This window comes from Filicampus tigris, chromosome 12 (assembly GCF_054856515.1).
Source record: "Filicampus tigris isolate MCC_2025a chromosome 12, RoL_Ftig_1.0, whole genome shotgun sequence".
NCBI lineage: Eukaryota > Metazoa > Chordata > Actinopteri > Syngnathiformes > Syngnathidae > Filicampus > Filicampus tigris.
The window spans coordinates 5230705-5253573 of record NC_141228.1 but is presented as its reverse complement, the minus strand read 5'-3'; the positions used below and the strand labels follow the sequence as shown (position 1 = coordinate 5253573).

The following is a 22869-nucleotide window of genomic DNA, read 5'->3' as shown; positions in this document are numbered from 1 at the left end:
TGATTGAATGAATAATGTATCCATTGTGTAGTGTCTTTGAGTGTCCAGAAAAGCCCTACATAAAACTGATTCATTATGAATAATACATCCCATCTCTCAATACGATATCGTATGCAACCTCTCCACATGTGCTAAATAACAACATCTGGTCAAATTGATTTGCCTTCACAATTTGGTCAATGGAACCAAATGGTTAAGGCAGTGTGGTGACCTTTAGACAGAGCACATAGTTGCATGTTTTTCAAGTCTGCTGCATCTGTCCTGGCTCACCTTTTGATTCATCCATCCATCCATTATCCAAACCACTTATCCTCACAAAGGTCGTGGGCGTGCTAGAGCCTATCCCGGCTGTCTTTGGGCAGTAGGCGGGGTTAGGGTTAGGTTAGGTTAACCCTAACCCTGAACTGGTTGCCAGCCAATCACAGGGCAACCTTTGATTCAAAGATCCACTACCATAATATTTTGGGAAAACACATGACAGAAAATAGTATTAGTGCTCTGCTTATAAACTGTGGGTAAACATACTGTGTGGATTATGTTGCTGTTGACATCATAAATTGGGACTATGTTTGATTTTGAGTCACATTCGGAATTAGCCTTTGGTTGACTGTTAACCAGTCCTGTGTGTAATCTCTTTCTGGAGGGAAGTTTACTGAATTGATGGAGAGATGGAGTTTCCTGAAAACTTTATCGTATTTCGAAAGTCTCGCATTGGATGCCAGTGCCATCATTCTCGATGAGCTGTCTCCTAAAGTGTATTTATTAAATCCATGAAAGCACATTGATTTATAAATGTTACAAATACATTTAGAAATAAATGAGGTGATGTATGGCTCGATAGATAGTCGGATAGATACTGTAGGTCACATGATTTTGTCAGGCAGATGACCAGATCTGTCCCGGCTGGTTAGCATCTGACTGCTTGCTTCATGCAATGACGGAAAACAAATGTCTGGAAAAGCTCATCATTGCCAATATTTGGGAAATCTTTTGGCCCATTGTTTTTCCCCTTTCAAGATTAGAACACATAGTCCTTTTCTTAGTTTTCCACTTCAGACCCTTGCTTGCAGCTCACATTACAGGGCTGTTTTGGGAAATCCCTCATAATAGGTAGTTAGTCAAGTCTTTGCTGGGCAAACCCTTTCGTTTTTTTTTTTTTTCCTCTTTGGGATCCATCCATCACATTCTCTTCAAAACGTGGGTGTAACCATGTGGTATGATGGTGTTTTTTTCAGTGGAATGCACTCCAGGCTGTTTTTAGTATTCTGAATAAAGAAAAAGAGAACCAACCTCTGGATCCAGATACAAATACAGATATGAAAACGGATCAAGATATATTATTTAATCTTGGCAAACTATGCTGATGCTCCAAAGCTTTGGAAGGTGGTTAGAAGCTGAAGTTAGGTATATAAGCTTGCAAGAAACAGGACACATAATAGATAGATAAGAATTTTGTTTCAAAAGAAAAGCCCTTGCCAGTGCCTCTCATATCCAGCGAGGTCAGTATTCTCTGACTCTACTGTTGTTCCTTTCCTCACAACCAATTAGCAGAGCTAGGTATCGCCTAACCGCCACCGCGTTCCGTCCTGCATATTCAATCGACCACGTGGTCCCGGTCCATCCCTCGTCGGTGTCGAGAACGTAACGTAACGAGCATACACAGACACACACACAGTAACAGTGTGGTGAAATAAAAACAATATGGGGCACATGTCATTGCGTCTGTGGGACCGCAAGGTACACAACACTGTTTTATTTTTTATTTTTTCCGTATTCGGCCGCATGTCAGGAGTGTGGCACCTGCGTCTGACGTGGTACAGGTTAAGTCCGTTCTCCACGTCGTTTGGCTGACTCGGACCGATTGGGACCACGCGGGTCGATTAAATATGCAGATGGGAAATAGGCAATACCCAGCTATGCCGATTAAGTTCCTCTTTTTCAGAACAACGTGAACGCCTTACTGCAAGGCCTTTCTGTGTGGCCCTTACTAGCCCATTTCTAATATAGAGACTGTAGCGAAAAAGAAAAAGAAAGTTGACTGAGAGCGCCGTTGCTTCCAGGACAAGTGAAAATTGTCCTATTTTTTCACTGAAATACAAAATAATTGTCTGCCGAATTCGCTAAGAGATTGTGGCCGTTTTAAATAAATTCAATATCAACAGTCACTACCAGACGAAACATGCAAACTACAACAAGGTGACTGGTAACAAATGCCGTGAAAAATTAAGCAACTTTTCACCTCACCAGATCTGGTCCTCTTTGCAAAAGGTTTGGACAACCCTACACTAAAGAGAATCCCTGTATGGGAGGAAAGTGATCAACTAGAGCTTAATCTTGACATGTTTTTTCTGTCTGTTTATTAAATGCTGTCTTTCCTTTCTTGGATCCTTCCTGGAGCACTACACTACAGTGAACACATTAAAACACATTTTCTCCGCACACCGTAGGTCATGCTCCAAGAAGCATTATTTCAAACCATCCTCAATGTGTTTAGTTAGACATTCTCTCCTGCAGTACACACTGGACCTCACGAATGTTGAAACAACTTTTAAAATGTGGAAGCTTTGGGTATTTTTGCTTTGGTTCCGAGAGGCCTCAACTGGCAGATCTAAAACAAACACAATGGGAATTCCTTCTCTTAGCCTAAATTGAATTGTCTCTGGTACATGTGAGAAGGGTGCCAAGTTTTGATTCTGTAAGGCTAATAAGCATTGGTTAACCACAGCGCTCGGAAAGCCTGACCAGTTATGGGGAAAATAACTTCATGTGACAGTTGTCAGGCATTCCACTTTCCATTCATTTAGTCCTCTAACACGAGCAGATGTGCTTCTAAAAACCCTTGTTGGCAGATGCGCACTAAAGCACATGACAGTAACACAACTTTTTCTTTTTTTTTACAACTAGGTTACGCTGTTCAACAGTATGTAGTACTGTGCACACCTATTCCCATGTTTATTGAAGGTCAGATGATTGTTATTTATCATTCAGTTTCCGGTGTACATTCTTGTTATCATCTTTGTCTTCTCTTACTGCAGTCTTTTTGCCACCCCACAAAGGTAAAAAAGCAAAACACACACACACACACACACACCCACACACACACACACACACACACACACAGTTATTCCTTTAATACTGATGGAAATTAGGTCCAGTAAGTTGTACTGGCATGTAACATTCATATTGCATACTCCCTCCGCCTCCATTTTTGAGAACAATATGAATGAGATCATTGATGAAATCAATGTTCCAAAGGAAAATGACAAGACCGAACGCATTATTGCACTCGTGTTACACCATATAATTGAATTTAACAGGATTATAGGGGCCTACTAGAACCACACTCAAAATAATCACTTAATCAGCAGGATATTGCACCCTTTGAACATGATCGCTTGATATGGACCATACTTTTATTTAAAACTCATTTTCACAAAAGCTGGTGATGATAATTTCATAGTTAACTAATTCACTGTCTTGGACGTATTCGTCAATTGGCTGTTTACTGCCGTCAACTTATAAATCAATCAAATCAGTCATGTTTTTCTATAGGCAGGCTTAGAAGAGGGTCTTGCCCGGTTTGTCTGTGAATATCAATTTTGTAAACAACTGCATAGTGACTAACAGATGTGTGTAGATAGTGGCATTGCATTGCCCTGTATTTGGGATTAGCATTGCTTTTGAGTGGAAGAATAAGTCGGGGTTGAATCACGGATTGTCCGGTTGATAATGAGGGGGAGAAATGCCAACATGTTGGAAGAAAACTTTAGACCTGAAACTTGAACAGAGTATGTACTGTATCTGTATGGTATGAACAGAGATAGGCATTCTGTCCCAGGGACAGAATGATTCGTACGCCCATTTTGTGGACGAACGGATGGACGGAGGAGACATAAGTGGGTTTTCTATTGCTATTTTGCTATTTTCTCACAGAAACTTTCCTCTTTGATGGCTGTAAATGTGTCCAAGGACCATAGTGTTGAATATTCCTCCTTGCAGTCTTTGTATCCCAGGAGTCCTAAATGAAAGGAGTCGGGACCATACAATGCGTTCGGCTGAAATGGTTACTCTACTGAGGCGCGCCGCCAAGTGCTTGTGGTCGATGTGGTGTGAGGGTCTCTAGTCCTGCAACTGTTAACTGTGCTTGGCTTCATATTGACCTACTTCTCAACATTTATGTAATGCTGTTAAGCAAGGTGTGGGTATTGCGCGATGGGAGGGTGTCATGGCTTGGTTAACCACAGGTATGTTTCTACATATGCCAAGGATTTGTTTGGATTGGGCAAGGGCATGCCATGGAGAGTCTGATTTTGCATGCTACTTAATGAGTGATTGGCATTATAGATTTAGGTTCTTGTGACAGGGTACTTGTACTTTTTCTTTCAGTGTTTTGTCTTAAACTGGGCAAAACGTGGGCTTGTAGCTTTTCTTCATCTAATTCTAAGTAGGCAGACACAATTATGAATAGGGGCCACTTTTCAGATGATATTTCCGTCCAAATACATTTTTAATCACAGGGGCCACTTTCCAGACCATATTTCTGTCCAAATCACATTTTTAATCAATAATCTAGCAATGCAATATATACTTAAATTAACAGATCATAAACTCACTTTTAATCACTGAAACATTTCAGTCAACTATTTTCCTTCAATCAATCCCATTTATTTATTTAGCTAGTTAGTTAGTTGGCACATTAAAAAGGAAATATAGAAGAAAAAAATGTTCCAAGAACTCTACATTAAACCTGCTGCAGAAAAGGGACTTGTTTCTTGCTCTCCACTAGAAAGGCTAGGATGACTCTTGGGAATGCAGTTGTTAGCTTCCAAATGCACTGTGTTCTAGTAGACGTTGTTTTTAGCAGAATCTGATATCCACGGGTACCAGGGGAACAAGAACGTATAGAAAGGGTCCATAAAAGCCCGAATAAAAGGCCTTTTTTTTTTTGCTCTGTCTCCTTTGGACTGAGATGGAACAGCAGGAATGTGGCCTGCAAACTAATTGGCCAGAAAAGACCTGAATGAATTTTAAAAGCCCTGAAAGTTCTTTTTTATTTAAAGCAGGGTGAAGGCTAACCTTGTGTTGCCTTGCCAAGCTCCATGGTTTTACGGAGGGGTCGGCAAAATGAGTTTGCACCGAGGGAGGGTGAGCCATTAGGTGTTTCTCACAGTTCTCAGAGATAATCTGCCTTCAGCTTGGGATGCCAGTTGGAGCATTTCTGGCCCTGCAGAGAGAGGCAAAAAATTGAGGGAATAAACAAGGGGAGGCTGAAAAAAACAAGCCATTGGATTTGAATGTGAATGCTAAACACTAGCAGACATTTAGCATCAATGACATCTTGTTTGTCTATTTTTGTATCTGCAAAATAGGACATGAAGTAAATGTAGTTAACAGTAATGGCATAACTGAACCGTAGTTATACTTATTTAGGAACTTGAATAATACAGACTATTTTAACATGACCCACGTGCAGAAGGCGGAGCCAAAGGGTTGGTGGCCCTGGACATCCATCTTGGACGGGTCATCCACTGTGCCCCCCCCAATTCCTGTCGACGTAAATGTATTAGGTGCACATTGATTAGCTGATCAATAATAAATTAATGTGCATGTTAAAGAGGCATCCTACTGGGACTGAGGTGGCTTATAGTTTTTAGAAAGGTCCGTCCGCAGCATCTTGAATGCCTGAGTTGTACCTGTAATTGCAGTCATAAGGCGAGCCGGTGGCCTGGACTTTTAGCTCAGCCATTAGTGCTCTGCACTCCCAAGCCGACGGCCCGAGTTCGATCCACAAGTTTGGTGGCTTTCTGTTCCCTCAGTCAGGCACGGCGTGCGCTACGACCGCCCTGAATTTGATGCAAATGAGGGATGCCGCGAAGATTGGTCGTGAAATGTCTACTTCCATCCCACAAAGGCGCAAATTCCCCATTACACCCAATTCTACCTGCGCAAAATCTAACAAAACCAAAAGAAAGAGAATTCCGCCCATGTGCGCATGCCTCAATTTCCGGGCCCGTGTGGAAGGATACATTTTCTTGACTCCATGCACAAAGCAGACGGTGTAGATACAATTCTGGCTTCATATTGGGGTAGGGTAAACATGGGGCTAAAAATCATTTGTCTGTTATCACCTCCAATAACGTCAGGGGAAATACCATGCAGCTTAGGTAAAGGAACCCTCTATGCAGTTCAGTAGCTATTTTGGTGTGTGTACTGTACTAGAAATGCAATGTCATAGGAATAATATACCTGTTGATTTAAATGGCTGGTGCCACAACATGTCAAGGAAAAGATGCATCATCTATTAATGAAGTGAAACCAGGAAGAGAATGATTATGTTCTGAGACCAACTGCTGCTATAGCTTCCCTTCCTAAAATTCATGATTTGTAATTACATGGAAACATGTGCATATTCACTTCTCTATTGTTATTTGGAAAGTGCATGGCAATCTACCTGTATTACCTAATGCTGTAGCCTTGCATAAATAAGTGGAAGCAGAAACATTGTGTTGGCCAAGAAGCACAATGAGCAGGCTGAGGTCATAATGAGATAGGGCTTGTGGAAACACTGATGCTCTCACTAACATGCCTGGCCTTGGAAACTACTCCTGTAGGAGCCCCCCCCCCCAAAAAAAAAAAATCAGGACAGTAAAATCACACTGGGCGGTCAGGCAGGAGAGCAGATCAGCCATGGAGCAGACAAACAAAGACCTGCTCGCCTCAAGGTCTGAGTTCGTGTAGAGGACACGTAGCTAAACACTAACTTTTCTCATTTTCCATCTCAGGAACGCATTTCAAAATACAGCCGAATGTCATCTTTTTTATACAAATACTGAAGAGAGAGATAAAGGATGACCCAGAAAATGAGGGCAAGATTATGCTTTTTAAAGTTGATGTGTTTTTTTCTGGAATCAACAGTTTCTAATCTGTAAAACATACTTATAAAATGACATCATTTCATGGCCCATTACAATGATGTCATCGCAAAAAAAGGATTTGTTTCATAGCTTCTGGTCTCACAGGAACCAACACGCTGTTAAGTAATTCAGCAAAAGCTTCAGATTTATTTTCTTCATTCTGTTTACGGATTGTTAACTAAACTGTATAACATTCACCCTGAAGATAACAAATGTTGTCTTGGAGCGCTTCTCAGTTAGATTACTCTTCCAATGATTTGTTGATATCAGTAGTTGATTTATATGTATTTCGGTTTGTGTCCTTGTTTATCCAGACAGAGGCGATGAAAGGCGCCTTGAAGGATCTGAATCTGAACATTGTGGAAATGACTGATGAGAATGCCACATTGGATGGAGGAGATGTCCTTTTCACAGGTAAATGAAAAAAGGAAATATCTCTGATGCAATCATATTATTCATCAGGCCGACATGCCTTTTCATTGTCATCATTACATTCTCGTTTGAATTGGAGGAATTTTCATTTATTCATTTGAGTGTGTGTGCGTAACGTAATGTAATAACACATCAAAGTCGCGTCAAAATAACTGCTCTGGTAGTTCTATTAAACGCGTTAGTCATGTCAATCTTAGGTTAGTTTAGCAAATAACACGGATTCTATCTTATTTGCCACCACGAAGGCAATGATTATGGGCCTACAAGACTCAGATATTTCCCCGCTTCCTTTTTGCCCACTATTGAAAGTAGGCTGTGTTTTATACCTCTTGGTCCCCCAGACAGCACTGACATTGTCCCGCATTGTTGTTTTTATTTCACCACGATGTGTGTGTCTGTCTGCCAGTGCTGCTTGCTGCATGACATAGAGGACAATTCCACGTGTTTACATGTGCGAGTGGTAGCCATGTCATGTTGAGTGTTCAAAATGTTCAAAAAGTACAAGAATATCGGGACCGTGGCCAATTACAGGAGGGCCACACCTTTCACTATCTCTGATTGGCTGGGACCAAGAAATGTGTGTCCTCTAGTGAGGCTTTAGAGTCTGAGGCTTTTTTTCCATCCTCCATCATCAGATTGGACATGATGAAACCTCACATTTTTTTCAATTGCACCATTGTGAAATGAGGGTGCTTACACAAATTGTGTGGCTTTTGTGTGGCCCTAACCGATGACAATGGAGCAAACAGTATAATTAGCGTCTAATTCACAAAGCACGCGCAGATGATGAAAGGCTTCACTTACTGCACTGCCAAGCAGAATGCATATCGGTGTGTCAGTGGTATTTGCGGAAATTTAAATGAGGTAATATGCATACATTTGACAGAGAAATTGCGTCCATCTATGCAAATGAGCGTCATTGAAAATCAACGTATACATCCGCCTGTTGACAAAATAATTTCGGGCCTCGAAAGAGGGGTGTTCGGCCCGAGGATCCTTTTGTCTGTTTGCACTCATGCGACCCTCACACCAAAAACTTGAATAAGCTCATATTTGGGTTTTTAAAAACTTGAATAAGACCACTGAGTTACTCCTTTTCTAAACCGAATATTTGGTCATATAAACTATACTGTGTATCAGTATACCTCCATTGAAAGAAACATTCGTTTGTGTTCTGCGCATGCTCCATCCACAAGGAATCTTGGTCTTTTGAGTACAGAAAGTACACAAGCAGAGATAAACAAATATGACAAAATTCAAACGCAGCATGGAACTACACTTTTGGAGCAAGGAGGAAATAGGCTACCTTATTAATATGGCAAAAACATGAATGTAATGTTATTTATTGATGATAGAAAGTAAGAAACGTAAATTAAGTCTATTTGCATCATTTCCATGCTTCACAGTTTAGATGGGGATTTTCCAATTGATCACAATTACTATGTACTGTATACGGGACTAACTCTGTCTGCTCGTGCATGTAAACTGGTTAGTCAATTTCAGTTATTTCAGAAACCGGAATTTTTACCTTAACCTGCATTTTGACAATCTAAATTTAGTCATTGTACGTCAGGGCTTGAAATAAACAGATTAACATTGCAATTGGAGTGTCAAAATTCACTTTTTGCGTCTCAATCCAATACAGCCATACATCCATTATCCAATTCGCTTATGCTCACAAGGGTCGCGGGCGTGCTGGAGCCTATCGCAGCTGTCTTCGGGCAGTAGGCAGGGTACACCCTGAACTGGTTGCCAGCCAATCGGAGGGCACAGGGCAATTTAGAGTGCCCAATTAACCCATCACGCATGTTTTTGGAATATGGGAGGAAACCAGAGTACCCGGAGAAAACCCACGCATGCACGGGGAGAGCATGCAAACTCCACACATGAAGGCCGGGCCCGGATTCGAACCCACAACCTCTGCACTGTGAGGCAGACGTGCTAACCAGTCGTCCACCGTGCCGCCCCCAGGCCAATACATCCATCCATCCATTATCTATACCGCTTATCCTCACGAGGGTCATGGGCGTGCTGGAGCGTATCCCAGCTGTCTTCAGGCAGTAGGCAGGGGACACCCTGAATTGGTTGCCAGCCAATCGCAGGGCACACTGAGACAAACAAACATCCGCACCTCGGGGGGATTTAGAGTGCCCATCAACTTACCATGCATGTTTTTGGAATGTGGGAGGAAACCGGAGTACTTCCATGCATCCCCATTGACAAAACGAACTTGACGAGTAAATATGGTGCTGCCAGTAAATGATTGAATTTCAGCTGCCAAACATAAACATCCATGGAAATTAATGAGTTAAATGTTTGTGGACCTCATCAACAATACAACAGCAAGCGGGGGAGGTGACATAGAGAACGTGCCTGACTCCTGTCTGCAACGTTAGCTTCGAGGAGCATTCGGAAACCTGTTAACTAGCAAGCTAGCAGGCAGCTAGTGCCTCTCAACAGGAATGACTGGATGCGATATATTTCAGCCACCAGACACTTTAAGCGGATCTAATTTCGTGGCTCAAACATGCAGGGATGTGTTGTCTTAAAGATTTGTGGTATTTCATTGACAGTTTACCACATTTGAGTGCGTCAAATTTACTAGACATTTTTATTTTCACTTTACAGAGACTTTATGTATTCTTTTTTCATACCTTATTTGTAGCTCCGGTTGCCACAAAGCTATCATGTATTTGACCAAATACTTGATGTTTTACTGTAATCAACAGATATACGGTATATGGAATGTGTGTTCATGAATCTCGGCAATTATAGCCTCTGAATATAACCCAAGCAGACTATTGTCTGTGTGTCTGATGGTTGAAGTCTGTGTTTAGGCTCTTCTAAAAGACATTCTGCAGTGTGACCTCAGTGACCCTGTGCCTCGGCACACTAAGCAAAAATCCCCTGAACATAATCTGCAAGTGAAAACATTACGTATCCTACTGCATGGTAAAATCAATTCATCATGAATTAGAGTTTCACCACAGGCGTTTTACACATCTGGTAACTTTCATATCTACTGATGAAGACTGGCAATCAAGGGTATTTTGGCATAGTAGATTTTGTCTCGGTTCAGCGGTTAAAATGTTGGTCACTGTCTTACCACTATGAAGCCCACTTACTTAATTGGGTTTCTAGACAATAGTGCTATGCTCTTGTTTCAATGTTTCACATGGCATGGCTTCAAAGATCTTTGCTGGCATGGCCCCAGCTAATGGCAAATAAAGACTCAGCGGTCATACTGGTAGCCAATCCCTCGGCTAAATGCTACACGCCAGGCATTCAGACATTTTCAGAGTTCTCTTTTTGTCCTCTGCCATGTTGGCCACATTTTGCTGTGGCGACTGCAGTGTTCAGAAAATGGAGTTCCAAGTACCATTTTGTCGGTTTTGTTTTTGTTTCACAGAATTTTTTCAGATTCTACTCATGAGATGTCATGCACTAAATCATTGGGACACCAGGCCATTATAGCCACAGAAATGTAAAATGACTGAAAATATAAAATTTGTTGCCCATTTGCACCTAGGCGTCCTACCAGTTTTGTCCACAAAAGGATTTCTGAGGTTGGACTTTTATGAGATTGATCAAGGAGGTTTGAATGACTGTTTCTGGTTTAGAGCACCCCAGAGGTGTTTGTTGGCCTTGAGATCAAGTTGTTCCACACCAAACACTTGGAAGTATGCCTTTATGGAATTTGATCTGTGCACTGGGTCAAGTCATGGTGGTAAGAGACCAAACTGTTACAACCAAGTTGTATGTATACACTTTTCCCCAAATGCCTTACTGGAGAATTAAGATTAAGGGGTCAAATGTAACCCCTCATTGCGTAATCAAACGACTGAGAGATACTGAAGATTGAGAATAATATTTTTTCTTGAGCCTCGTTGATATTTCTCTGCTTATCTGCGCAGGTCGAGAGTTCTTTGTTGGCCTTTCCAAACGGACCAATCAAAGAGGAGCAGAGATCCTTGCTGATGCATTTAAGGTGAGTTAAAGTGGTCCATGGAATTGAACTAATTATTACAGAAAGGCTATCTAGATTACCTGTATAATTGATAATTCTAAATTAAGAAAGTATAATACACTGTTCCCTCACTTTTCGCAGGCGAGTCGTTCCATGCCTCTCCGAGATAGGTGAAGTAGAGGTTGCCTTTTTTAAATTTTTTTTTTTTTAAATTCTTATCTTTAGGGCGATTTACTCCTCCATTAAGCCGTTATGAAACCCCACACAAAGTTCCCAACCCCCTAAACATGTGTTACGCTTGCAAAATGAAAAATTAATACTGATCTGCATGCTGCATTTATAAATTAGGGAGCGGAGCATGCTCTGAACCTCGGCAGTGGACGAGGACGACGAAAAGTTGGCTAATAACTAGTAACTACGTAAATTTTTTTATTTTTATCCTAAAATGGCTTACCTTGACTAGAATCCTGTGTCACAAACCTGGTAGATTAATGCACCTTATAAATCCTTGTTGTTGTTGTGCAAAATGAAAGTTAGTTGCCATGACGCCCGTTGCTTCTTCTTCTTCTCTCTTCTTCAGCACTTCTGCCAGAAGTCATCATGGCAACTTAGCTTTGCACAACAACAAGGATTTAAAAGGCATATTAATCCATCATGATTGTTCCCTTGGCTACAATGCAACGCAGGATTCTTGTTAACGTTAGTTTTTTTAAGACAAACTTTAACAACAACTTTTGCATAGTTTTTTGCTGACGTTTCGTCGTCCCCGTTTGCTGACTGGGACAGAGCGCATCCCGCTCAAAATTTGTGAACACAGTCGTTTACTTTTTAAATTAGTGAGCAATTTAGCTCATTCCGTCACACAAAGGGCAACATAAATATAGGAGTCAGACTTGCGACCATGTGTTAATAACATTGCGCACTTTGCTTTTAATGCTCCACCAGGTGTCCTGTTCTGTACTTTGTAAATACTCTACCGTGTTTGTAAATAGGTTTCTCATTTTCAGGGATGTTACACAAGATACTGACACATTTCTGTTATTTGGGTTTAAATTGTTAATTCCTATGCTATGATAAATGACAAAAGTAGGCTGGCTGTTTACCAGTAATCGGTGACAAATATAATATTTTAAAGCGGAAGTCACCCCAGACATATTTTTTTCAAAAATATTTTCTATGCAAGCCCACTTGTTGAAACAGGGCATTCTGATAAATGTTTCGTTTGTGGAAAAAGAGTTAATCCACTCATTTTTAGCCATCTCTGGGGGCGGCCATTTTGTCACTTCTGTCGACTGAAAATGACATCACAACAGGCTCAGGTAACGACTAATCGCGGCTGACCCGTTTTCTGTAGCTGAGCGGTGATTGGTCATTATCTGAGCCCTGAGCAGTTGTGATGTTATTTTCAGTCGACAGAAGTGAAAAAATGGCAGCCCCCTGAGATGGCTAAAAAGGGGTGGATTTTGCTGCTTAACTCATATTCCAACGCAATATTAATCAGAATGCCGTGTTTCAACTAGTGGGCCTGCTGGAAAAACATGTTTTTGGGTTGATTTCCCCTGTAAATAGAAATTGTGCTTTTTTTTTTTTTCCAGTTTGGGAGGTGTTGGGGTTAAGCAAACAAAAGATATCCTGATTTATTTTTTTAATTAATAAAAAAAAGGGCATCTTAAGAAGTGATAATTTTTTTAAAAAGTACCGGTAAACCCTTGTTGAACAGATTGTACCAAAACATCAATTTAAAATGATTATGAGGTTGGTCTTCAAATAACATCCATCTTGATATATTATCCATCCATTATCCATACCGCTTATCCTCACAAGGGTCGCGGGCGTGCTGGGGCCTATCCCAGCTGTCTTCGGGCAGTAGGCGGGGGACACACTGAATTGGTTGCCAGCCAATCGTAGGGCACACAGACAAACAAACAACCGCACTCACAATCTCACCTAGGGGCAATTTAGAGTGTCCAATCAAATTTCTTGATATATTATTTTAATAAAATTTTCACCAGTGAGAAGAGAGAGAAAAACAAACAAAAACAAATCTGACATTACACAAAGTAAAAAATATGTTCCACCATGAATCCTCATAGCCAGGGAGATGACAGCATCATCTAGTTATTCATCATGCTTTTTTCCTTTTGTCCATTTACCTGTCTCGTTTTCTAATTCAATTTCCCCTTCCATCAATCTCTGCCTCTATTTCCTTTCTCCCTCTACTGTTCTCTATCCATTATGTCCTTCTTCCAGCAGTGCACCACTGCTTATTATTACCCCAGCACACACACACACACACACACACACAGTATTACTACTCGGCTGCAATCTGTTCATGTTGAAATCTTAATCTGTGTCTTCGCATTTTCTTGGACTTTTGGTTAGCAAACACAGAATCATACAAATTCAGCCTATTGTTGGCAGTAATGGAGGCGTAATCTTAGTAATGCAATGAATGAAAATAGCAGTTTCCAATTTTCCATGATATGATAAGTGATTGATGATGCTATGAGGTGATTATGGCATTTGTAATAAACCATTGATGCAAGCCCCTACCTCTTCTGCCCCATGATGTTGCTGTTTGAGTGTATTCAAAATGTAAAATCTCCACCAATCCATTTTCCGTATCACTTACCCTGTCCAGGATCAATACTGGGGCACTGGAACCTATCCCGGTTGACTTAATGACAGAATCCTGGTCAATCACAGTACTGACACACGGGGCTCTATGTTTGTAGACAGGCGCATGTGCGCTCAGCATAAAAACTGGTGAGTCTTCATTTTTGCACCAGGGTAATTCAAGTTTACCGTGTTTGGGAATTTGGAAGATGGCGTTGTGCCTCGCTGGACTTTCCAGCGGATCAAGGGCATTTTCTATCACGTGCCCCTGGCGCACCTGACAATTTGGTGACAGAAGGTATACTAAAATGTAAACCATCTAAAACAGGGGTCACCAACTTCGGTCCTTGAGGGCACCTGTCCTGCAGGTTTTCAATCTCTCCCTGCTGTAACACACCTAATTCAAATGATCAGATCATCAGTAAGCTCTTGAGAAGCCTGATAACGATCCTGATCATTTTAACAGGTGTGTTACAGCGGGGAGAGATTGAAAACCTGCAGGACAGGTGCCCTCAAGGACCGGAGTTGGTGACCCCTGATCTAAAAGCAGGTCTAAGTTGTTGCGCATGTGGTGTAACATTATTTTGGTGGATTTAATAGAGACTGATTCTTGAGCTCTGAGGACGTGTGTGGTGTCGCATTTCATTCCTAAATATGACAACAGCGTGGAACAATTCCACTGAATAATAATACATCTTTATTTGACAGGGACAATGCAGTGAAACATAGATACAAGCTTGCAGCTGATGTGATGCATGTAGATGTTATAGCTAATGCTAATTCTCAACTCCGGTCCCCAGTTGGGCTCTTCCACAACATTGCAGTACAATATAAGATATGAAATAGACATCAATTTAAAAAAAAAAAAAAGCCAACTCAATAATCAAATATCGCCATTACAGTACCGGTATATGACATAAAACCTTCACTTAAAACAAATAAGAGCAAAAACAATGTTTTATAATTCAGTAAAACCACACAAAATGTACAGTTTTGTTTTTTCTTTAGCCAAATTTTAGTTTTGGATGTGAAAATCTTAAAATGCAAAATGTTTTACTTTTTCTAACTTTTAGAGGAGAAGGATGTGTTAAGGTTCCATTGGAACTGGAAAAAAGATGGATCCCACAAATGTAGACAGAGAGAAGTAGTCAAACAAAAATGTATTAACAAAAATTTTACTACCGTCCAAAGTACAGCAAAAGTTGCAGGCAAATCGCCAGGAAAAACAGGATAACAGAAAATGCTTGCAAAATAAGGCAAGGAAATGACTAACGCAAAATGACCTACCACCACGGGATCAGGAAAACTCCAATTGAAAAAATAAACAAAGCACACCGTACAAAAGAACCAAACCAAACACATACTCGGAAAAAACACGCGAACAATTAGAATCAAAGTTATCTTAGTCAAAAAAATCAGACTTGGAGCCATGAGAGCATGCAAGGTAGAGTCTGACTATGAGCCTTCGGTGACGCTATCTTTTAAGGTCTTTCATTGGGATGCAGAACAGGTGCGGCGCCGAAGGACACGCCCACAACTCAGATGACTGACTGCCGAACCATGACAGGCTGATTGTCCAAAAGTTCATTCATTCATTCATTCATTCATTATCCATACCGCTTCTCCTCACAAGGGTCGCGGGCGTGCTGGAGCCTATCCCAGCTGTCTTTGGGCAGTAGGCGGGGGACACCCTGAATTGGTTGCCAGCCAATCGCAGGGCACACAGAGACAAACATCCGCACTCACAATCACACCTAGGGGCAATTTAGAGTATCCAATCAACTTACCAGGCATGTTTTTGGAATGTGGGAGGAAACCGGAGAACCCGGAGAAAACCCACGCAGGCACGGGGAGAACATGCAAACTCCACACAGGGAAGCCGGAGCCGGGATCGAACCCACGACCTCTGAACTGTGAGGCGGACGTGCTAACCAGTCGACCACCGTGCCGCCATTGTCCAAAAGTTGTCCTGCAGAAAGGAATTTTGCTGTTTTGTTTTGCAGAGCTTCTGGTTTTGCTGTTCTGTCTCTACACAAATTGACTGGGCGGCTCAGGCTCAAGTTATTTATGCACTTGTAAATTAAATTGAGAAAGCATAATTCTCTAAAGATGTCAAAGCTTAGGAGGTGATATTTTTGGAAGAATATGACAGTGATGGTATTTGCCAGTTTTTTTTATCCATTACTTAAGGTTTGATTATATACAGGGAACAAATGGATTTGGTGGCAGTGGGAGCCGCTTGAGCCCAAATTGTCATGCAGTATGAAATGTGAGAAAAAAAATCATAGCATGCATCTATAGTAGTGCGGCCTGGCTAGGTTTATTTAAAGCAGTTTAGATTTTATTGTACCACTGTAGAACGCACGATCGCGGGTGGAAGACTCCAAGTCTCCAAGTGCCAATCCACAGCGGCCAACTTTCATCAACCGCAAGTGGAGATGATCTTGGAGTCCCTTTCACATGTACTTTGCGCGAGACGATCCACTGCACCTTCATGCCATGTAGGCCGCGTGCTTCTCTGTGCTGAATATAAAGGAAATAAGGGGAAATAAGGCTGCTTCCATTAGCTGGCAAACAAGTCAGCTACATTCCCTCCCACTATGGCTGCGTCGGTCTTGGGAAATGCTAAAATAAAGAAAACTCCACACAGTTATCTCGGCATGAAAATAGGGCCCACTGGAGCCAGGCAACCATTCAAAATCACCTATTTGGAGCCTTTAATTAACCTATCACACTGTAGATGTTTTTGCACTGCAGGGTGGGGCCGGGATACTTGAGGAAAACTAGTAACTCAGTTCACACTGAGCTGTTCACACTAGGGCTGAACGATTTATCGTTTTGGGACCGAAATCGTAATCTCAAATAACGCGATTTCGAGATCGCCAAAGATGCGGTTTCTTTAAAGGGCACTTATCCCCCACTCTCACCATTAGTGGCATGCTACTGTGGGCAGGTCCAGCGCGAACTGGTTGAAAAAAAAAAAGCGCTGTCCTACTACACGCTGTCGCGGCTGCTTGAATGCTAGGCGCTAAGCTAGCGTGTCCTGTAGCAGCACGGTCTGTATTTATGTAAATCCATGCAAAGCAGCAATGAGCTGCGTGCTGCGCATAATCTCATCAGTTGTGACAAAAAAACGACCCCACTAACAAGTAGCGCTTTCACCGCGGAGACGAGTGAGGGGTCGCTAAGTGTGCTAATCGCTAAAGTGAAATGCAGAGTCGAGAATAGCAAAATAAGTGCTTAGGTGTACAGTAGACATTTTACTGAAGCATGACTAGAACCGCGTAAGGGTGGAGTTCCAACAGTTATGAACAGAAATGTTTTATTACAATTAACACGCATCTAGACAAAAAATAAGGCGAGGGCTAAATTAGCAATTTAGCACACGCTCTAACACCAGCCGGATCTCGCTAACGGCTTAAATAATGCAATCACAAATATTCTCATTGTGATTTTTACACTCACTATTACTGGTAGGACCAAAAGATTCAAATAATACCATGATATGCATTTCAAGCCATACCGCTAAGCCTGTTATGAAATGCGCTATGTAAATAAAATTGTATCGTATTGTATTGTTACAAATGATAATAGGAAACGTGTTTTGGAGTCAATTGTTTTTTCTGTTGTGAATATAACAAACAGTTTCAGTTACTAAAATTAACTGTAACATTTGTTATTCATTAAATCTGTGCAAACTGCAAGCACGTGTACGTATTTCATTGAAATGAGCATTTTCACGTCTTGTTGTATTCCAACCAACTGATAATACATAAATAGGTTGATTACAGCCTGATTCAGTATTCAGATTTGAAATACCTTTTGCTAAACATTTCTACCTCTGAAACAAGTATACAAACGTGTCTCGTCAAATATGTTAACTGGGTGGGAAAAAAATGCATTGTTTTGGTGAAAAGAAAATGTGTTGTTGCCCTGTTAGCTCTTCCGACAAATTAAAATGAAAAAGGTCAAATAAAAAAAGGATAGAAAGAATGCATTCAAATGTATGTCTAACAAACTGTCTTCTAACACTTTCATCAAATGGTGAATCACAAGAGCATTGCATCTACACCATCTTTTGCAATATGCGTGAACGTATGAATTAGAAATTGCTTTGAGGTGTGGCTCTAGTCTTCACATAGACCAAATGCAACCACTTCACATAGTGCAGATTCCATTATTTCATTAATATTTATAGGATTGTACTGCTTAGGGAGTACCACTTTAGTATGTCCAAATTCAACTTCCCGATAGTTTTCACATTTCCTCTCTTCCTTCTGTGGTGGCATCACACAAAAATACCCACAAAAGCCAATTGAATTGAAGTCTCATGAAATATGCTGAAGTTGAGTTTAAAGTTTGTTTTTTTGTGCAACTTGATTTTCCTTTTAGACCTATTATTGTATCTCTTATTTTTCATCCCCAGAATAGAAACTACTTTGCACTTTGGAGGTTCACTGTATATTCTGCGAAACTCAGTGAAATATTACATAACATACATTAGACACACCATTAAATCTGATTTTATACTTCCCTATACATGTACAGGTTTTCACATTAAAAGATTCTATTTTACAATATAACTGCCAGACATTGTTTCAGAGACCTTTCAAAGCCTCTATTAATCAACTTGAGAGGAGGGAGGCATTCCTTTAGGCTAATAAATCAATGAATCCAAAGGAGAAAAAAAGCATATGATGCTATAGTTCTTCAAGTAAAAAACAAATGTTCTAAGTCATCACTATGTAACCACACTACCAGGGAAATAAGCTTCAGAATATTTTTGTTTGCTGAGAAAGGAGGTTCTTATTCCCTTACCCCCGAAAGCCTAGATTTGATCCTTATACCTAGCAAGGAATTACCAAGGATAATTTTGTAATGAATAAATAAATATTTTAAAAACAGCTCAAAAAATAAGAATGACCTGAATATAGAGTTAAAACACAACGATAAAAAGAGGAGGCTGATGGTGTTCATAATGTCTTCAACTGAGTGGAAATGTGTCCTAATGTTTAGGATTAGGTACAAGCCCAAAAGCCTCAAGTTTGCTGTGTTTTCAGTTCATCGTGATTTCTAGAACCTTCATATTAGATGCCATATCAAATAGTAGTCATTCATGGTGTATTGGTTCACTCATGCAGCAAAGCGTTGAATGTGTGAATGTGAGTATGAATGGCCGTCTGCCTCTATTGTATCTTCCCTGCGATTGACAGGCCATCAGTGCAGGGTGCAATGCAGAGGCCAGCTGACTTCGGGCGAGAGGACAAAGTCACCTGGCTAGGATGGGCTCCACCTCCCTATGACCCTGAACAAAATGAGTGATGCATTATGAGAATCAAGTCCAGCCATTGATTATCTGAACCGCTTATCCTCACGAGAGTCGACATGTTTGTAAATTACTTTATCTAAAGCACAAAACCGTAAAGACCGTGTTTGCTAGATTATATCTTTATTCTAACAATGTCTATTTAATATTATACCATTTGAAAAGCGTGTTTATTTTCCTTTATAATAGTGCCAAATTTGTCAGGAACATGCATTCGTGGGACGAGCAGTCGAGCTGGGTAAGTCTGCTGTGCCCATGAAAAATTTGCCAAATTTTCTTTGACGAAGCCAAATCACTTTTGCTGTTGCCCTTGACCCTTGTTTTGAGCTTCTGGTACCAGATGAGTCCAGATTGTGCCGTCAGCAGTTGGATCCGAGGGCCAAAGTGTGAAGACTCAAGACAGTGAGGCTTTTCAGCCAATTTCAGCAATCTTGCCTCATTTGCTCTATGGCATCATCAAGCAGGCGGCGATATGTATACACAGGACGAAATAAGATTAAAGGCTTAACAGTGACTAAACAACCATAAGTAGCAGTATTGCAGATTTAGCAGGAGGTGGTTAGTGCAAATATGGAATAAGCAATAAGCATAACTTAGTAAGTGCCATGTTTGTGGATAATCCTAAATAAATGTTTAAAACTGTCTAACTGTTTAAAGAAGGATCGAACTCACAACCTCATGTTGAGAAATGCATCACTCTATGAATTATGGCTGGGGAAAAGAATACATGTATTTATGTAAATCAACAATTTGATAGTGATACTTTTTATGCCGATACCAGGTATCGATACATTGAAGTATTAATACTTCAGATACCTTATGTTATGTTATGTTTTGCATTTTCTGTAACATACTTTTGGAACGTTTGAGCTTACAGTGGAGCTTTGTGATTGGAGTTTTATTTATTGCACTCCTGTGTTTCAAGAACAGTTAGTGGAACAGTTTTTCAATCGTGACACTTGAATAAATGTCAAATGGCACTTAAGTTAAAACTTTGGAAACACATGCCTCAGTTTTTATAATATATATTTTTATAATATTTAAAGCGGAAGTCAATGCAAACATATTTTTTTCAACAGTATGTTTTATGCAAGCCCACTTGTTGAACCAGGGCATTCTGATAAATATTGCGTTTGTGGAATAAGTGTTAATCCACTCGTTTTTAGCCATTTCCGGGGGCGGCCATTTTGTCTTCTGTCGACTGAAAATGACATCACAACTACCCAGGGCTCAGTACCAATCACGGCTCAGATTCAGAGAACAGGTCAGCTGTGATTGGTCGTTGTGAGCAGTTGTGATGTCATTTTCAGAAGACAAAACGGCCACCCTCGGAGATGGCTAAAACAAGTGCATTTTGCTACTTAATTTATATTCCTCAAACGCAAAATTAATCAGAATGCTGTGTTTCAACTAGTGGGCCTGCTGGGAACATATGCTTGAAAAAATTATGCTCGGGTTGACTACCGCTTTAAGTATCACAAGACGTATCGGATCGCAACCCGTATCGGATTGGGACAAAAGTGTATCATCCCAGCCTGACTATTAACTGTGCCAAATGAGTACTTTCTTTGTTGTTTGGTAATCGGTACATCCATCCATCCATTATCTGTACCGCTTATCCTCACAAGGGTCGCGGGGCGTGCTGGAACCCATCCCAGCTGTCTTTGGGCAGTAGGCGGGGGACACCCTGAATTGGTTGCCAGCCAATCGCAGGGCACACAGAGACAAACATCCGCACTCACAATCACACCTAGGGGCAATTTAGAGTGTCCAATCAACTTACCATGCATGTTTTTGGAATGTGGGAGGAAACCGAAGTACCCGGAGAAAACCCACGCAGGCATGGGGAGAACATGCAAACTCCACACAGGGAGGCCGGGATCGAACCCACGACCTCTGAACTGTGAGGCGGACGTACTAACCAGTCGACCACCGTGCCGCCCATAATCGGTACATATAAACACAAAATGTCTGAAAACTGCTACAAGTACTCCAAGTATTGTTTTTTAATGCAGTGTTAGACTAACAACTAACTTTAAGATCACTGCAAACGCCGACAACTCTTGCAAAGAGGTGCTTGGTCTCGACTGTTATGAGGCAAAGTTACGTTAAATGAACCAATGACATATTCCACACAACCCGAGGCCTCGTTTGTTCTCAGTCATGTGTTCATTTGGCCCATCACTACTTAGTGCAGGTTGCATCAAGTCTTTTTTCTAGTGTTTGTTTAGTTACTAAGAACTTTTTCTTTAAAGTGAATTACTTCTGTGTGCAAGTCTGCCTCTACTCACTACTTCCTTGCATTTGGGTCCTCAACCCATACGAACTTTGACAGGCAAAGAAAATGAAATTTTGTCTTGGGCACACCCCACATACTCCAACTCTGCTGCTCATCCCATAAAAGCATTAGAGATAGAACGATATGCTTTTTCAGGGCCGATACCGATTATTAGAAGTCAACGAGCCTGATAACCGATATTTGGAGCCGATAATCATTTTCAGTGAAAAGGAAAATATTGGCATCAAAATCTAAAGAAAAATTTACTCTTAACTTTGTTGTAACATCTTTAAGCATGTTTATTGAGCATTTTTTCAGCTTTGCATAATGGTGATTTTTTTTTTTTTTTTTTTTTTTTTAAACATCATTATTACAAGAAGTTTTTGACAGTATACATCTCTGTTGTAAAAGGCTTACAAAAAGTTCAGGGAGCACCCAGGATTGCCAGCATGTCTTAAAAAGGATAAAGGAAAAACTTAAGCAATAGCTCCATGTAGTTTTGTACAGTAAATGAACATTTCGAAATGACATAAATGTTAAACTTTCACATATCTTTGTTTTGATTTCCACAGGTTTAAATTGATTTATTTTCGGCCAGCAGAGTTTCAAAAAAGGCCGATGCCGATATTCGTCAAAAAGCCAAATATCGGTACCGACAATTCGCCCGGCCGATAATTGGTCTATCCCATAAAAGCATGTTCCTTACAAATGCGGCAGCCATTTATAAGGGTAATAAACAGACTTTCCACAGCTACAATATTTATAACCAAAAGGCATTGTTACAACAATCAAATTAAAACAAGTACTTACTGTCCTTACATTTTCTGCTAAGTTTGGATTTATGTTGAGAAAAAAAAAGATCACTGGATATAAAGACACTTCATAAAAGAACCAAAATAAAGAACAAATTCTTCTTCTTTTGTTGTCTTGTAGGATTATGCCGTGTCAACTGTGCCTGTGTTGGAAGGGCTGCACCTGAAGAGCTTCTGCAGCATGGGGGGGCCGGGCCTCATTGTCATCGGCTCCAGTGAACCTGCTCAGAAAACCCTCAAAGTATGGAATTTGTGTATGTGCGTAATGTGTTTATGGAAATAGCGTCATCTCACGGTGATGATTTTGCCAACTGTCGTCGTGGGAACAGTTGAATCATTGTCTTGGCAGTGTATTTTTCTTAAACTGGCACAGCAGATGCTTGCTTCTTTTTTAATTGCTTGATAGCCTCTTGGCTCAATCCTGGCCAATTCTAAGCATGTAATCATTGGTAGTGTGCTGGTTCACATAGTTTAATTCCTTAGAGTTGGAGTTGGATCTGTTACCCTCAATGCCCCGTCCATTC

General features: G+C 40.8%; 1 protein-coding gene across 1 annotated transcript in view; it reads left to right on the top strand.

Annotated features, from left to right (window-relative positions):
- ddah1 (dimethylarginine dimethylaminohydrolase 1) overlaps positions 1–22869 on the top strand; it is an 83480-nt gene that overhangs the window by 48768 nt on the left and 11843 nt on the right. The window contains exons 2-4 of the mRNA XM_086046993.1: positions 7229–7328; positions 11261–11334; positions 22467–22586. Of these exons, the coding sequence (XP_085903119.1) occupies positions 7229–7328; positions 11261–11334; positions 22467–22586 (294 nt within the window). The remainder of the gene's footprint in view (positions 1–7228; positions 7329–11260; positions 11335–22466; positions 22587–22869) is intronic.